The sequence below is a fragment of the Zootoca vivipara genome, chromosome Z1 (assembly GCF_965207765.1).
Source record: "Zootoca vivipara chromosome Z1, rZooViv2.hap1.1, whole genome shotgun sequence".
In the NCBI taxonomy this organism is placed as follows: domain Eukaryota; kingdom Metazoa; phylum Chordata; class Lepidosauria; order Squamata; family Lacertidae; genus Zootoca; species Zootoca vivipara.
In genome coordinates this window covers 49605598-49621685 of record NC_142583.1, presented here as the reverse complement: position 1 = coordinate 49621685, position 16088 = coordinate 49605598, and the positions used below count along the sequence as shown (strand labels likewise).

The 16088-nt window shown below is 40.8% G+C and overlaps 1 protein-coding gene across 7 annotated transcripts in view; it reads right to left on the bottom strand.

The window, feature by feature from the left end:
- Positions 1-16088, bottom strand: part of CAMK2D (calcium/calmodulin dependent protein kinase II delta) — a 145810-nt gene that overhangs the window by 41463 nt on the left and 88259 nt on the right. For all 7 annotated transcript variants that reach the window (XM_088660423.1, XM_035113116.3, XM_088660425.1 and 4 more), the window contains exons 7-12: positions 11374-11476; positions 10113-10196; positions 8821-8915; positions 6849-6971; positions 4920-5003; positions 3284-3326 (exon numbers count right to left, since the gene is read on the bottom strand). In XM_088660423.1, the coding sequence (XP_088516549.1) occupies positions 3284-3326; positions 4920-5003; positions 6849-6971; positions 8821-8915; positions 10113-10196; positions 11374-11476 (532 nt within the window). The remainder of the gene's footprint in view (positions 1-3283; positions 3327-4919; positions 5004-6848; positions 6972-8820; positions 8916-10112; positions 10197-11373; positions 11477-16088) is intronic.

Here is a 16088-nt window from a genome sequence, read left to right as displayed (position 1 = left end):
CCAACCAAAAGTTCATAATTAATCTCAGCTACAAAAACCACTGTCGTGGGCTTTGAACCAATCACTGGCCTAGTTTAGATATACATTTTCCAGCTAGCGAAAACATACTTTAGCAACCAGGAAGGAACATCAGGACAACATGCTCCACCCTTGTCTCCCACATTCCTTGGTGCAAAGATTCAGGTTAGCTTTAACCACAGTTCTCCTTTATAGCCAAAACGGGGAACTGTGGTTTAATGTCAGCTTACCTACCACCATCTTAAACCATGTGCAAACTGTGGGTAAATATCCTGATGCTGCACTGTATCCCATTGTTCCAGAAATAACGGGAAGATGCAGTTTTAAGCTATACAGTATTGGCATGCCAAGGAAGGAAAGGGACAAGGGAGGGTAGGGGAGTTCTGACGCTCATTCCCAGTTACTAAACTATGGTTTAGCAAACTAGAAAATGGATATCTGAATTAGGAATCTAACTCTCATTTTAACTTACCTCACAGGATTATTTCGGCCAAAAGAGATACATTTGATGCTACACTGTCAAAATATACACAGTGGTGATTTACACTGAGCATATTGTAACCATTCATTTGAACCTGTAGAGGATAGTTCCAATGAAAGACTTGTTTCGCAACACACCAATTTCAAATAAGTATATTCCCTAATAACCATTGAGAACAACAACAAAAAAGACCTGCATTTTGCCAATTTTTCATAATGAAAAGGTCATGAATTTAAATGATGTCCTACTTATATATCAGCTAACCCAAAGAAACGGAGTTGAGGCTGGAACTGGATGTTATTAGAGTCATATGACTGTTGTGAAAAACAGGATCGTTGTCTCTCTCCTTCCCCCTCTCTTTCTCTCCCCAGTAACATCTAGCACTACAAAGTATGCCATGATGTCATCCCCAATGAAATTTTCCTTGCCCCCACAAGCAGCAGCCAATGAAATGGAGCAGAGGAGGGGAAAACTCACAGCGTGATAATGTCACGTGGCTGCTATAAGACCCAGTTCCATCCGGACACAGCGTACAAAAAAACAAACGTGATTTGGGACAGGCAGCACATTGCTTGGGAGAATGAAGATAAAAACATTCCTTTCAGCTCCCGAGGGGGCTTACCTCACAAGAAACATACATTCCACATTACAGGAAGAACAACAAAAAAGGAAATAAATAAATAAAACACTTTTATAGATACATCATTATGGACAATTCGCTCCCCAAAAAGGCATGCGATGCAACAACAAAAATCAAAATTAGATTTCCTTTACATCAACTGGATGGCACCTTTTCTTAAATTAACCACAGTAGACAAGTGCCACTCAAAAAGAACGGAATGAACAGAACAGGTCAATTCAGGAATGGATGAATGGAGTAATATATTAAAATTATTCTTTGTTTTTTGGGAAGGTTACAAAAAGGAGAGAAAATTACAGCAGAAACCATTGCAGGTGACCAGACACATCTTTAAATCTATTTTTGTTGAGAAGATTAGTTTGATGTTTATGTTTTGCCACTGCAGACAGTGCCCAATTACGCAAATAGGTAAAGTAGGCACCTATGGGCCCCATACCTTTGTCTCCGTAATATAATTCATTAATTTAGTTTGATGTTTTCACTAGTTTCCACTAGTTTACTTACTTAGTTTGATGTTTCCACTAGAACTAAGGTGACATGGGTGGGTGTGGAAGTTTCGTACCATTTAAATCATTTCCCACAAGCAGTGGGCATGAACAGCCACAAAAAGGTAAAGCTAACACCTCTTGCTGCAAAATCAAAACTTTTGTGGCAACAATTGGACCTGAAGAATACTCAGTTCATTTGCACTTGATTCTTACATGGAACTTAACACAGTTCTTGGTAGTTTATTTTTATCCTAGCATATAACAGAGAGGCTGGGCTGTGCACTTGACAAGAGTAATGCCTATTACCAGTGTAAACTCTCCCATTCCCATTTAGATTTGTAAAGTACTAAACTCTGTCACAACTGCATCCTGGTTCAGTACTTGTAATATCTGTGAACAGATAGTTTGAGGTCTATTTGCAATCTGTTTGGGTTTTCACTAACCTGAATAATTTGCTGTTATAGCCTGGCTTTAGCCAGAAGTCTTTACTTCCTCACTTTGATGCTCAACTAAAGGTGGTAGGTGTTAAATTTGACTCCATATATCTCAAGTGGTCTGGCATAGTTTAAAATGCGATGTGCTAATCATAAATTAATGAATTATATTACGGAGACAAAGGTATGGGGCCCATAGGTGCCTACTTTACCTATTTGCGTAATTGGGCACTGTCTGCAGTGGCAAATTCAACAAATGGTGGCAAGATGTTTTGCTGGTAATAAGATAATGGGGATTGCTCTCTAGATAGCTACGTTTCTATCTACCATATGTATCATCTGGGTTTTACATTTTATATTCTCCTCAAGTGATACACGTCTTTGCAAATTAGTAAGAGAATTTCATGTAGAAAAGTTATTTGAAAGGTTGAACTTGACTAGCAAGTCTTCAACTTTCGCTTTTCCAAACCATCTTTAAAGTTATAATTTTTGGGTTCCTCAACTGGCATTGGCTGCCAAACGGGAAGTCCTTATAAAACAAAACATGTAAATGTGGCCATAATCTGCCCTTAAAAATCAGGGAAATTCACTCCAAGGAGCATCTGAAAGCATGTCAAAAACAACAACTCTAAAAATCAAGTAGACCAATATCAACAAAATGCAAGTTGACCTGCCGTTTGACAGAAAATGTTTCAATAAGGACTTCCAGGTATCTCTAGCTTTTCTACTTTGGCATATAGCTATTCTGATCCAAACAGAAGAGAACTCGTTATGGTATAAAGTCTTCTGGTTTCATGTTTTAAGTCATCATTTTGAATCTGGAGCCCTTCAGATGTTTTGGGCTACAACTCCCATTAGCCCCATCTGGCATGGCCAACTTTCAAGGATGTTGGAAACTCTAGCCCAAAACTTGTGGAGGGCACCAGGTCGGGGAAGGTTGTTGTAAACTATGCGAGCAGATCTAATAACCATGTCTAACTACTATAATACGAAAGGCAGTGAGAAATTACCAGAGATGAAAGATGGAATTAACAAGGTGTCCACTTAAGAAGTTTCATCTTACTCCAATTTTATTTAGCCAATGCAAAGCAAACAGAAGTGTATTAAACAAATATGGCATCCGGACACATGCAAAGATGAACTCATTTTGACATGTACCACAGGAACATATACCACATCTCAGCAATTAGCAATATGGTGCCGCACAGTGCACTGAACATACCTGAGAAATTTCTTGTAGCCAGCATAGTTGTCAAAATGGCACCCTAAAAAGACATTCAACATAATAAGTCAGTATCTTCTACAGTATTTCTTAAGATAAGCAAAAGGATCTCTCTCTTATTTCAAACACACAGAGGCCCGCTGCTGGCTAAAATTTCCTACATTTGAAAGTTTTAAAATGGCCCATGTAACTATGTAACATGCTTCTTTATTTTAAAATCTATACCCAGCCTTTCTTGATGAGATACTGTAAACTCAGAAGCTTACAAAAAAAAAATCAAAATAATCAAAATGACAATAAAAACAGTTCAAAATGCTGGAATCAATTTCCTACGTTAAAACCAAGACCAGGATGCAATTCAGTTTTAAAAAATGGGCAGGCAGAACTGTAGCCCACGCTAAAATCTCAACAAAACAATACAGTATTGGCTGCTTGCCTGAAGCATAAATAGAGGGCGCATAAAATGTGTAAAGGATAGATTGCCTCAAGGAACACAGGCCTGTTCAAAACTATTTGCAATGCTCTCCCCAATATTTTTTTTAAAAAATATTAATAATACTTAATAATACTATTGCATTATTTTCTAAATGTGTAGGTTGTTTTTCTCTTTTAAAAAGAGAAGTTAAAATCCTTTGTTAATCACTTTAAAAAGGTAAAGGGGCCCCTGACCATCAGGTCCAGTCGTGTCCGACTCTGGGGTTGCGGCGCTCATCTTGCTCTATAGGCCAAGGGAGCCAGCGTTTGTCTGTAGACAGCTTCCGGGTCATGTGGCCAGCATGACAAATCTGCTTCTGGCAAACCAGAGCAGTGCACGGAAACGCCGTTTACCTTCCCGCCAGAGCGGTCCCTATTTATCTACTTGCACTTTGATGTGCTTTCAAACTGCTAGGTGGGCAGGAACTGGGACCGAGCAACGGGAGCTCACCCCGTTGCAGGGATTTGAACCGCCGACCTTCTGATCAGCAAGCCCTAGACTCTGTGGCTTAACCCACAGCGCCACCTGGGTCCCTGTTAATCACTTTAGACTTTATTAAAAGAAAATCCTGCACCATCATTAATGTGGAGTGGAGGTGTGCAAATATGCGCTCTCTCATTCATTCTACAACAGGACTCATGAACAGAGGTGCTGTCGCTAATTGAAATCTTTTCAAGGACTCTGAAGTGAGAGGAACTCTGTATGAGCAGGAAGTCCTCTGTTTTCTTTAATGTTTGAAATATAATCTATGGAACATTCCTGGACAGTACAGAGGGAAGGGGAGCAAATATACTGGAAGTATTGGATCAGAATGATGGTAAGTCAAATGTTGCAAGTTGAAGTATGCATATGCAATTAGTATGCATAAACATTCCCAGCTCTGTAGTTTACTCAGGACTTGATTTGTGAGAGGGCTTTTGTTTTTGAAATGTTCCTCCCCTCCATCCACCCCCCTCCAAGAAACTGGTGGTAGGAGAGAACTCAAGGGGAAAGAGGTGCAATGTTAGGGAAACGTTACTGTCATGTATGAGAGAGGGAGAAGCAGCCATAGAAAATACAGACACTCAACTAATGAATACCTGCTGCTTTTAAGAGACACTAACTATATGCTTTCAGTTTTCTCAACTAGCACGAGGTCTGGGGGGAAACTTGCTTCCTTACCTTAAGTTTCCTTCTTGCATTGAATTTCTTCAGGCAGTCTACAGTCTCCTGTCTGTGCATCATAGAAGCCACAGTAGAACGTTGCTGAAGGAAAAAAAAGGGGGGGGGAGAAGTGTTTTGGTGCATCCAACCAGATTTGCAAATTTATTCAGTATTGACAATCTCCGAACAATGTTTTCTAGAGCTGCTTCCAGATGCCAATGGCAGCTCTGGAGCCCTTGATTAAAATGACAAGGCTCCTCCCACCATTTGACTGGTTCTGTAACTAAATAAAAATAAAACAAAAACAACTCGACAATTGCCCTGCTTTAACAACAACAATCCTTTGAGATGATCAGAGATCAGTGCAAGGTCCTCATATCTAAACTTTAGAATCTGAAGTGTTTAATTAAAAGTGGTTGGCTCTTCAATATAATGAACTGTATTTAAACAGGATTTAAACTAGCCATAATCAGAAGTAAGTCCTATAGAATTCAATGGAAATGACTCCAAGGTAAGTGAGGTTAAGGATTTGTGGGGTTTTTTTTAATTGTATTGCATTGTAGTTTTGTTCAATATTGTATTGTATTATACTGTTTTTGTTTTATGGTAGTAGATTCTTACAGCATATAACAACAGCATACACTTAAGTAATAACATTATCCCACCCTAAACCCCACTGCAGAAAAGGCCCGTTCTCGTGTTGCCACCCTCCGGACCTCTCATGGGGGAGGCACACAAATAAAGGCATCAGGTTATAATCTCAGGGTCCATGTGGGTTGACCATAAAATGGTGCTTAGGCAATACATGCAAAATAACATACTAAATTCTTATCCCAGATTACCATTTGTATAGAAAGCGATAAGCAGCTTAATTTAACCAAAAGGTTTTATAATGTGTCCCTGTTCATTTTTTAGCCATATGTACACTAAAGCCATACCAGTAAATTACAAGAAAAGCATTTGTGCTTTAAACCTTGTGCCAATTTTATTTTATTAGTCCATTTTTCCAACAAGTGCTATTTGCCATTCTTTACTGTACCAATTTGTCAGAGCAGCACCCTCTAAATTCTTCCAGCAACTCATTATTATGAGCCTGCCTGCTACTAAAGGAGAACTTATTAGAGGTTTGAGGTGTAAGTTAATGTTATCTGCCCCAGGGAAAAAATGAACAGTAACAGCTCTGGACACTGAAAGATGTTTTGTCCAGTAATTGCTTTTATTTTGACAAATACTTCCTCCCAGAACTGAGTCACTTTCCCATATGTCCACCACATATATTGATTAGAGCCTAATGTTCCACAACCTCTCTAACATTTTGGTGAGTAGGAAGAGCTAATATGGGCTAACTGTATAAAGGTGAGATAGGCATTTGTGCGCCGCTGTAGTATTCATTTATTGAAACTGGTGTTCTGTGAGCCGGAAACACATACCCCCAACACCTTATTTGAATTTACAGACTATTTTTACAATATAATTCACCTTAAGGTGAAAATGCTAATTATAATTGTGGCGCCCTGGCTATTAAAATAAAAATGATTCTCAAAGGATAGTTGGGCAGCAACAATTCTAATTATCAGATTTCTAAATGTATTTATTTATTATACTAATATCCAAATTACCTCCCAATGGGATGGGGAATTATTCTTCCCCATCCTATTTTTATTACAACAACCACCCTCTGAGGTTAGCTGAGTAACAGGGATGGTGACAATCAGACCATGAGCTTCATGGCTGAATGCGGGCTTGAACCCAGATCTCCCCTGCGCTAGTCCAACACTCTAATCATTACTCTGGCTCGTTGTTGACTACAGCACTGAGCTGAGATTCCAAGTAATCACGGAAGGAAATCATGAAGTATTTTACTGCAAGTGGAATAGAAAGGCACGGGAGACAAGTTTTGGACTTTGCCCTCTGACCAAAGTAGACAGCTAGTAGAACCCTACTTACACAGATCCAGGGGTGTTTGAGGGCCTCTGATGCATTGATACGTTTGGCAGGATTGATTGTAAGCATTTTGTTGATGAGGTCTTTGGCTTCTGGGGTCACCGTGTCCCATTCTGGTGAAGGAAACTTGGGGGGGGGGGGGAAACAACCATATCCATGTCACACAAAATCAAGATTCTTTGACACAGAGAATTTGAAAGGGATTTAAATGGTTGTTATTCTATGCTTTCTCGGCCTTCAAATCCCCCGATTTCTAAGCAAGTTGAATCAAATCAAAGAAGCATAAAATGGGAGTGGACCCACAAGATTAACTGATACACACACACACACACACACACACACACACACACACACACACGTTAGGTCTGTTTGTTTTATTAGATAAAAATAATGCAAACGACCCCAAGAGGCACAGCAAAGCCTAAAAATATCTAAATAAACAGCAACAATGAGCAATATGAAGGGACGTGCTGTGGAGAACAGGTGAGCATAATCTCCTAAGACAGGTGGGAAGGGATACCCACTTCTGAATGGCACTAATTCTTGCTTGTTGATTACCACAAGCAGCCACATCACCAGGGAAAGCACAAACACCTGTTAAGTTTGCTGGCTGTGCTCCTGAGAGCAGGCTATTACATTATGAAAGGCAATTTGCACAAAGGAGTCCTCCGAGACAGCAAGAAGGATAATCATGCTGAAGAATAGACATTTGTCCATTTGAAAATACATCACTATGGGCATCACATAGGAATGAGCTTGACAGGAGGGGGGAAAACATCTCATAATTGTGAAACGACTTTTGGCTGCCGCTTCTGCAGCTGCCAGACTCAAGGATTCTGAGCTGTGAGAAAGTATGATGGATATACTGTAGGCGGTGCTGGTATTTTGCATGGCTCATTTCACAATTCTCCGTCCCGGGCACACATATGCAAACTTGCAAGCGAACCAAGAGAGATCACAGCTGCGGGAATCTGTGACAAATCTAACTGAAGAGTGAAATGGGGAAATGTAAGCCGCACCAGAAAATGAAAGGGGAGGGGCAGGTTTGTATAGAGAGAAGAGAACATCCGTTATAGGTGTGTGTAATAGAGACAGGGACAATAAAAAAGGCATTAAGAACTACATGGAGGGAGTTTTGTTTGTGACAGGGAACAGAAACCAGATGTTCTTGGACTCCAGCTCCCATCAGCTACCTCCAGCACACACAGTGGGTCTTGGACATTTGCAGTAGAGGACACCAGGAGGACCAAATCTTCCATACCCCTTGCTTATGTCACCAGTTATTTATTATTTTGAAAATGTACACCTTGTTTTACCTCCAACAGAAATCGAATCAGCCTTTGTTCATATGAACAACACGGCACCCTGAGAACACCCCATATGGCACCCACAAAGGCCACCACCACTCTCAATTTTTATTTTTAATTGAGTTTTGTTGGCTTTAGGGAGATTTGTCTGGTTGTGAAGAGGTCACTAGTTGTAAAGAGGTCTGGTTGTGAAGAGGGGGTGGGGTGGGCTATTTATTCTGTTGGTGTTTTATTTGCTTTGGGGCGGGCGTATAGGTGTTTTGTCGGGAGGGTGGGGACGACAGTTATGAGAACTCCCAATTTTTTTCTTCAGTGAAATGGGCACTTTGTGATGCAAATGACTGTTCCCTGTATGTGTCCATGGACTCAAAAAGGTTGGGGGCACCCCTGGGATATACAATCTTGTGGTTTCTCTTGTTACATCACAGCTGCTTTTCCCATACGTTAGTTCTTTAAAGTTCCTGAACAGTTAATCGTGCAATGTTGCTTGTAGATTAAAATGGTAGGCAGATAATAGGAATGAAAGAGAGAGGGAAAAAACACACATCATAGGAATGACTGGATGCTAGAATCACAAGCTAATACTTAGCAGTTTTGCATCACTGTCATCCCCACTATTATCATATTATAGTGAGCTATCATCAGAAAACAAGAAATTGAGGTATTACATCATACGCTCCAGCCTTGATCTGTTGGTAGAGTCTGTGCTGATCTTCATCCCAAAAAGGAGGGTATCCCACCAAGAGAATGTAGAGGATAACACCTGGGGAAGGTGACAATAAGGACATATGAATATAAGAAGAGCCTGCAGGATCAGGCCAATGGCCAATGGCCAGATGCCCGAGCAAAACCTACAAGCAGGACCTGAGCAGAAGAGCCCTCTCTCTCTCCTCTTGCAGTTTCCAGCAAGCTGGTATTCAGAAGCATCCTGATTCCAAACTGGAGGTGGAGCACAACCGCTATGGCAAGCCTTATCCTCCATTAATTTGTCTAATCCTCTTTCAAAGCCATTCAGGTTAGTTAGTAATCACTGGCAGCAAGTTCCATATTTGAACTAATCACTGTGCTTTATTTTATTTGTCCTGAATCTTCCAACATTCAGCTTCATTGGATGCCCAGGAGTTCTAGCATTGCGAGAGGGAGAAAATGCTGCCTCTGTTCACTTTCTGCTTACCACACATAATTCTATAGACTTCTATAATGCCGCCTCTTGAACGCCTTGCCTCTAAAATAAAAAGCCTCAGAAACTGCAACCTTTCCTCACAGGGGAGTCGTTCCATCCCCTTGATCAACTTTGTTTGCCCTTTTCTGAACCTTTTCCAAATCTACAAAACCGTTTTTGTGGTGACACAATAGCATTAAACTTAGTCAAAACAACTCAAGTAAACATTTTCCAAGGGAACTGACACAGCTTTCTGGAGTTGGATCACCCAGCTTACAAAAAAAGCAAACAAAACTTTGAAGGAGATTTGGACTGGAGCTATGTTGACGCAAAATGGGGCTCATATTTAGATCAGAGCCGTTTGCTGTTGGAAGGGCTGTTTATATTCTCCCTTCACTATCTCTTTACTCCACCCAAATCCCCCCTGAATAAAGGTACCTGCCCTTTCCCCCTAGAGCAGGAATGGGGAGCAGTTCAAATGCAGCTCCATCCCCATGCCTCTTGATCCAGCCCGGAAAGGAGGAAGAGGGGCCAGCTCTATCCAGCCTACCAACGTCCTTCAAATTTCTCCTTCCCCTCCTCCGAATTTATGCCAGCCCACGTCCACATGATTTTAATGTATTACAATGATTTATTGTAAACTGTCTTGGAAAGTTATATACCCTGAAAAGTGGGTCTATAAAAAAATAGTATCCAGCAGAGGTTTTTAGGAGGAGCAAAGCAATGAAATATAAAAGCTCACTTACAGAGGCTTTTAAAGGAAGAAAAGGAAAATCCCAGAAATAAAGAATATCTTACCACACGCCCACATATCTACTGGCTTTCCATAGGGATCTTTTCGTAGTACCTCTGGGGAAAGATATCCTGGCGTACCAGCAAAACCTTAAAAAAGAAAATACCATTCTTGTAAAATGATCCATGTAACATCAGTTATTCTTTTAAAACATACTTTAGATAGTTGTGTGTCTACTGCATTTTCAGCAGCTCTTCCAACTTTAACTATCTATAGGGAAAGAGATCTACTGCTCCTTGTTCTGAAATAGGCATTTGTGAATCGGTCTGATGAATTTCAGGCTTTCAGCTCTGAAAAAGGCAAATGAAATAAGAGAATCTCAACAGGTACATGGGGAGAAAGCTTCCTGTATTCTTCACTCAGCCCCTCTAGAAAAGTGAACTTACACACAACTCAATTTCTGTATCTTCTTTCCTCAATTGCTCTCCCTCCCCCAGCATCCTGGAGGGAGCTCTATGGCGTTGCAGCAAATTGCTAAGAGAGAATCAGGTGTAAGCTGAGCTCCTTAAAGAGATTTTGCAGGATCAGGCCTGCAGTACATGACAGGTGATCCAACACATCCAAAGACATCTTTGATGATCTGGTTTGCCCTCAGTGATATTACTCCCCTGGCTGACTATGTATAATGATACCCAGTTGACCTGGTATCATTATATGGAGGAGATATAGGCCCCAATAAAAGGGGAAAGGGGAAGAATGACAGTAATCAAGTCTTGGGCCCACAAAACTTTATTTTGGCAATGAAGACAAGAGACCACCACCTATTAAATTTGTACCCTGCTCTTCTTCCAATGAACTGAAGGTGGTACACAGAGGTAAAAAGAACAAGCCCGTGAGGTAAGTTCAGCTGTATGGGAGCTGTGAAAAAAAGCCGCTAATAACTTCCTGGAGGATTGTGCACAAAAAGATTTAACGCTCAGCATTTCTGAAGAGGTGTGTTGGGAGGGGAGCTGTTTGAGGGATGAATCAGCTAGAACGGTGACTAGGGATAAAATACAGAAAGTGCCCACAACACACCCACCTGAGGAAGGGCTATTGCACAGTGGGAGAATGCATGTGTTTGCATGCAAAAGATCCCAGGTTCAATCGCTGGCATCTCCAGGTAGAGCTGCAAAGGACTCAAAACCCCTGAGAGCTCCTGCCAATTGGTGTTGACAATACTAGACTGGCCAGTGGTATTAGGCAGCTTCTTAGTTTCCATGTGAATAAGATGGCACAGCAGGATAGATACAGAGAGGAAATGGGTAAGTCAGAATGTTCTCTTACCAAACCAAGCCTGTTGTTCACCTTGCACTTCAATGGCCAATCCAAAATCTGCCAGTTTTACAGCTGCTCCCTTTGACTTGCTAGCTAGGAGCAAGTTCTCAGGCTTGATGCAGGGGAAGGAAGGAAGAGGAAAGGGGTGGGGGGAAATAAGAGATCACGTAAGTCATCATTTCTTTAAACGCCTACAAAGAAGATGCAGAGATTATTTTTTATTGTTTTCAGTTTATAAAAACTGTTATCATTGTTTGTTTGTTTTTAGAATTTTGGGGGTTTACTGTCATTTATTGCTTTGATTGCCTCAGACCACGAAGCGTTTTATAAATTTGTTAAATCACTAAATGCTCAAATATGAATTTCTTTTAATGTATCTACACAAAACAGAAGAGTTCCAGGAGAGATTCTTAAGACTCTTCCTCACAGGGCTCTTTTCATCCCTCTTCGTTAACAAGATCCCCACAATGAAAGCTCAGGGCCGAACTACATGTTACACTTAATGCATAGACTGCACTTATGTCTAAATTTTTCATTTAATTACAGGCACAGAGGATCAGATGACCAACCCTTCAGAACTACAGGGGTTCCTAATGTTGCTTCCTCCACCTCTGGGACAGCTTAGAAGGCTAGTTAAAAAAAAACCTCTCATTGCTTCAATGGGAAGGTTTTTTTTTTTCTTTACCAGCTGCCAATAGCCATGTGGAAGGAAGATTTTAGTCCTGATCATTGCAGGAGAGAGAAGTGATAAAGCTTTTATTCCTGTTCACTGCTCAACCTAATTACTCTCCCCTTGTGCACATAATTAAATACAAATTAGAGATATAGCTACACACAGAGATGGGAAAGAAATTGGATTCAGTTCGCATTTGAAGGTGAACCCACGTAATTCACACTTTCCAGAACTGAAAAACAGCTGTCTCTTGAAATTTACACTTCTCTGAATTCTGTGATGCAGTTTTCCAATCCATGTTTACAACAAATGCATATATTAGGAGAAAGTGTGCAAAAAAGGAACAGATTTGTGAAAATAATGTACAAAATGCATATTAGGGAAAATTCCTTGTTATTAAAAGTATATATCAGCGGAAACTACTTACAAAAGTGTGGTTATTAGGAGAAATTTGCCCTAATATGCTGATGAATTTTCATGATGATTTCTTTTCAGCGGAAACTGAAATGGAAAGATCCATCCATCTCTAGATTTCCACTATGCATTGGCAACTTGTAGTTTGGCCCTCAGGCCCCACCAGGGCTCTTTGACTAGCCTGTCAGCCTCTAGAAAGGCTTTTGAATAAGCAGCTGGACATTAGGTCCTGTTGAGAGTTGAAAAAAACTAGGCTACCTTCACTACACTGTACATCTTATTTAAAGCAGCATTTTTAAGTGAGCATATTCTCTTCTCATCCTGCATTCACTACTTCACAAGCTACTTTAATGTTATTGTAAAGAAGAAAAATTGTGCTTATTGCATATTTCAAAGTGCTCATGGACACCTGAAAAATCAGAAACAATAATTACAAGCCCTTTATTTGCAATGGCAAATTTCACTGTTTAAATTGTCATTCTCACTTTTCCCCCCATTTTTAAAAAACTACTTTATCATTAAACTAGCAGATTCTTTTCCCCTGCTTGATAAGCACAACCAACACATTGAGAGACATGCAAATCAGACCAAAATCTCCCCCCCTTCTCATTTAAATTAGTTTGACCAAACACAATCACCCTTTTTTAAAAAAGCATCCCAAGATATTCATTTGGGCATAAAAAAACATCAAATGGTGGGCACTATTTCTGCCTAAAATATTGCATAAATTATAAAACAGCCACCCAACTTTGCTAGCAGTTTGCCATACTACTTCTATACCCAGGACAAATTGATCCGCAGAGCCTTTTTCATAAGGCAGAGAGGCAAAAGTTGGCCATCATTAGTTCCTGGAAAGCACTGCTTATGTAAATTACTTAAAGCCACTGGATGTTTCTATTTATTGTTGACCTTCAACAACCCAGAGCATCAGGCTGCCAGGTCATACATACTTCCCAAGTAGGTAAACACAGCAATGCCCATTCACATACAGTATGGGACTATTAAAATAACTCAATCTCACCCCCTGCTCCTTTAGAAGTGCTTAACACCTGTCAGCAAATATCTTTGGACCCAAAGTACTGTAAAGCAAACATCGCTGTCATAAGGAAGTAAATATGCTTCATTACAAACACAGCCAAACACTTCGATAGCAAGCTTAAGGGACATCCTGGGCTGCTGGACTCTGCCCCTTAAAAGAACATGCACCAGCCATTTCAAGACAACGGGGAAACGCTGACGTGTCTGTCATGCAAGAGGTCTGAAGAGGATGGGACAAACGTGCACAAACTGGAGAAAGATATAGGAGATTAAACAGCATACACTTGAGAGTCTTCCCAGGGAAGGAGCAAGTCAGTGTCCGGATCACAAAGATGCACTTTAGCTGCAGTTATGCATGTAGTAGAGAGGCAGCCATCATTTAGCCTCTCTCTTGTTTAGGCCATGTCAACATAATAGCCAGACAGTGTATTTTTGCGTGGATATCCAAAGGCTCCCAACTTCAAGTTTAGGGTTTTATACCTGAGATTCTGGAGCATTCAAAGGTCTAGCCCAGGCATCCCCAAACTACGGCCCTCCAGATGTTTTGGCCTACAACTCCCATGATCCCTAGCTAACAGAACCAGTGGTCAGGGATGATGGGAATTGTAGTCCAAAACATCTGGAGGGCCGAAGTTTGGGGGTGCCTGGTCTAGCCTGTTTAATCAGTGGTGATTCTGTCACCGTAAAGGGTATTTTCTGTCCGGATCAAGACTTTTCAGCTAATGTGAATCCTGTCTGTCACTGAAAATGCTTCATATCTCAGTCACACCTGAGCCGGGTATGAAAAATAGCTTCTTTCCTCACTAGAAATCCTTTTCGCTTAAAAAGACACAAACATGGTTGCTCTATAGTAAAATGCTCAGACATTTCAGACTTTTTTTAATTCTTTCAAGAGGAGGTCCACCAAAACCCATCCATTTCAACCTTTAGGACTGGGTGGGAAACCTGTAGTCCTCTGTTTAATTTTATTGGTGGGAAGTCTGATGTGGTGGGGGTGGGGGGTGAGGATAGAAGGACAGTGGGTGGAAAAATCAAAATGGTTACACAGCAATGGAAAGGGGAGAGGAAGCAGTGTCCTGTTCCTCCTCCAACAAGCTGCTGGACAGGGAAAAGAAGGTAGGAGAGAAAGAAAAAGAAAAGGAGTAGCTCTGCCAATAAATAAACCTGTGGCCTTAACCCCCATTGGCATTCAGCTCCTGAAAGATTACACCAAAGGGAATGCAGCCCTTGACAGAAAAAAGGTCCCCTATACCTGCTCTAGGAGGTAGCTGAAGATGCAAGATCTTTAGAAAGGTTGAAGTGGAAAAAGAAGTTTGGGAACCACTGGCTTATGGTTTAAAAATATCAGGATTGATGAGGGGAGAAACAAGATCCAAGGTTGTATTGCTTATTATATGCATTCTTGCAATCTACTTTGAGGTTCACAATGTCTGGATAGAAAAGCAATATATATATATATATATATATATATATATATATATATATATATATACATATAGAGAGAGAGAGAGAGAGAGAGAGATAACAAAAACAATGTTTAATGCCTTTTAAAAATGGGTTGGGGGGAAGAAGGAGGAGGAGGAGGAGGAGGAGAAATAATCATCTTCTTGGCACTGCAGCGAAGGAATCCCCACTCAGTTGTGATGTGATGGGGGAATACTGGTTATGTAACAGCACAGCAAGAATGCACTAATACTTGGGGGAGGGGGAGACGTGGAAGCTCCCTTTTCATTTTGTCAGTGATACTGACAGATTGAGACAAGTGCAGCGCAAGGCCAAATGGAATTATGAATAATTCATTTCGCATGTCAACCTGGCAGCGGCAAGATGAGTATAAAACCGCAAGAACTTCTGCGCTCCTTTTGAAGGGCACGGTGAAAACAACATCCACAAACCATGCAGTGATTGGGTTTGTATAATTTGAAAGGTGTTACGGAAACTGCAATCATAAAAGAGCTCAGCTGCGAACACAGCAACTCCAAGTGTTTTCAACAGAACAGATTTAGGTGTGCACTAATCTTTCCTTGTGAATCAAACCAATGCAAGAGTCACGCAGCATCTTAAAGACTGAACTATGTGTTGTGGGCATAAGCTTTTGTGGACTCGTGATCTTATGATGCAATAAAATGGTCATCCAGATGTGTAAGTATGCACACTCTGAGTCCAGAAAGACAACAATGCACGTACTATGCTTTCATTATGAAGTGATGGTTCAATTAATGCAAGCCATGGATGTCTTGAAGAGTTATGTAGAACACAAATAAATAGAGGACTCAATCAAATGAATACAAGATCCAATCAGCTTGGAAGTGACCTATTTCTGGCTGCTGTCCCCAAACAGCAAAATTAATAATGTTATGTGCCCTCCCCAACCTGGTGCCCTCTGGATATTTTGGAAGATAATCATCCCCTTTCATCTGCCATGCCGATTGGCACTGATGGAAACTGGTGCAAAATATCTGGCGGTTAGGGCCAGGCTAGGGAAGGGTGGGATAAGCACTGCTTTCTATAGCCACCCCGAGGATTTCAATGTCAAATGTGCTAATGAATGCCATTACAGAGCCCTCAGTGTGAAGGAATTTTCCTTTGATTTTCCTTT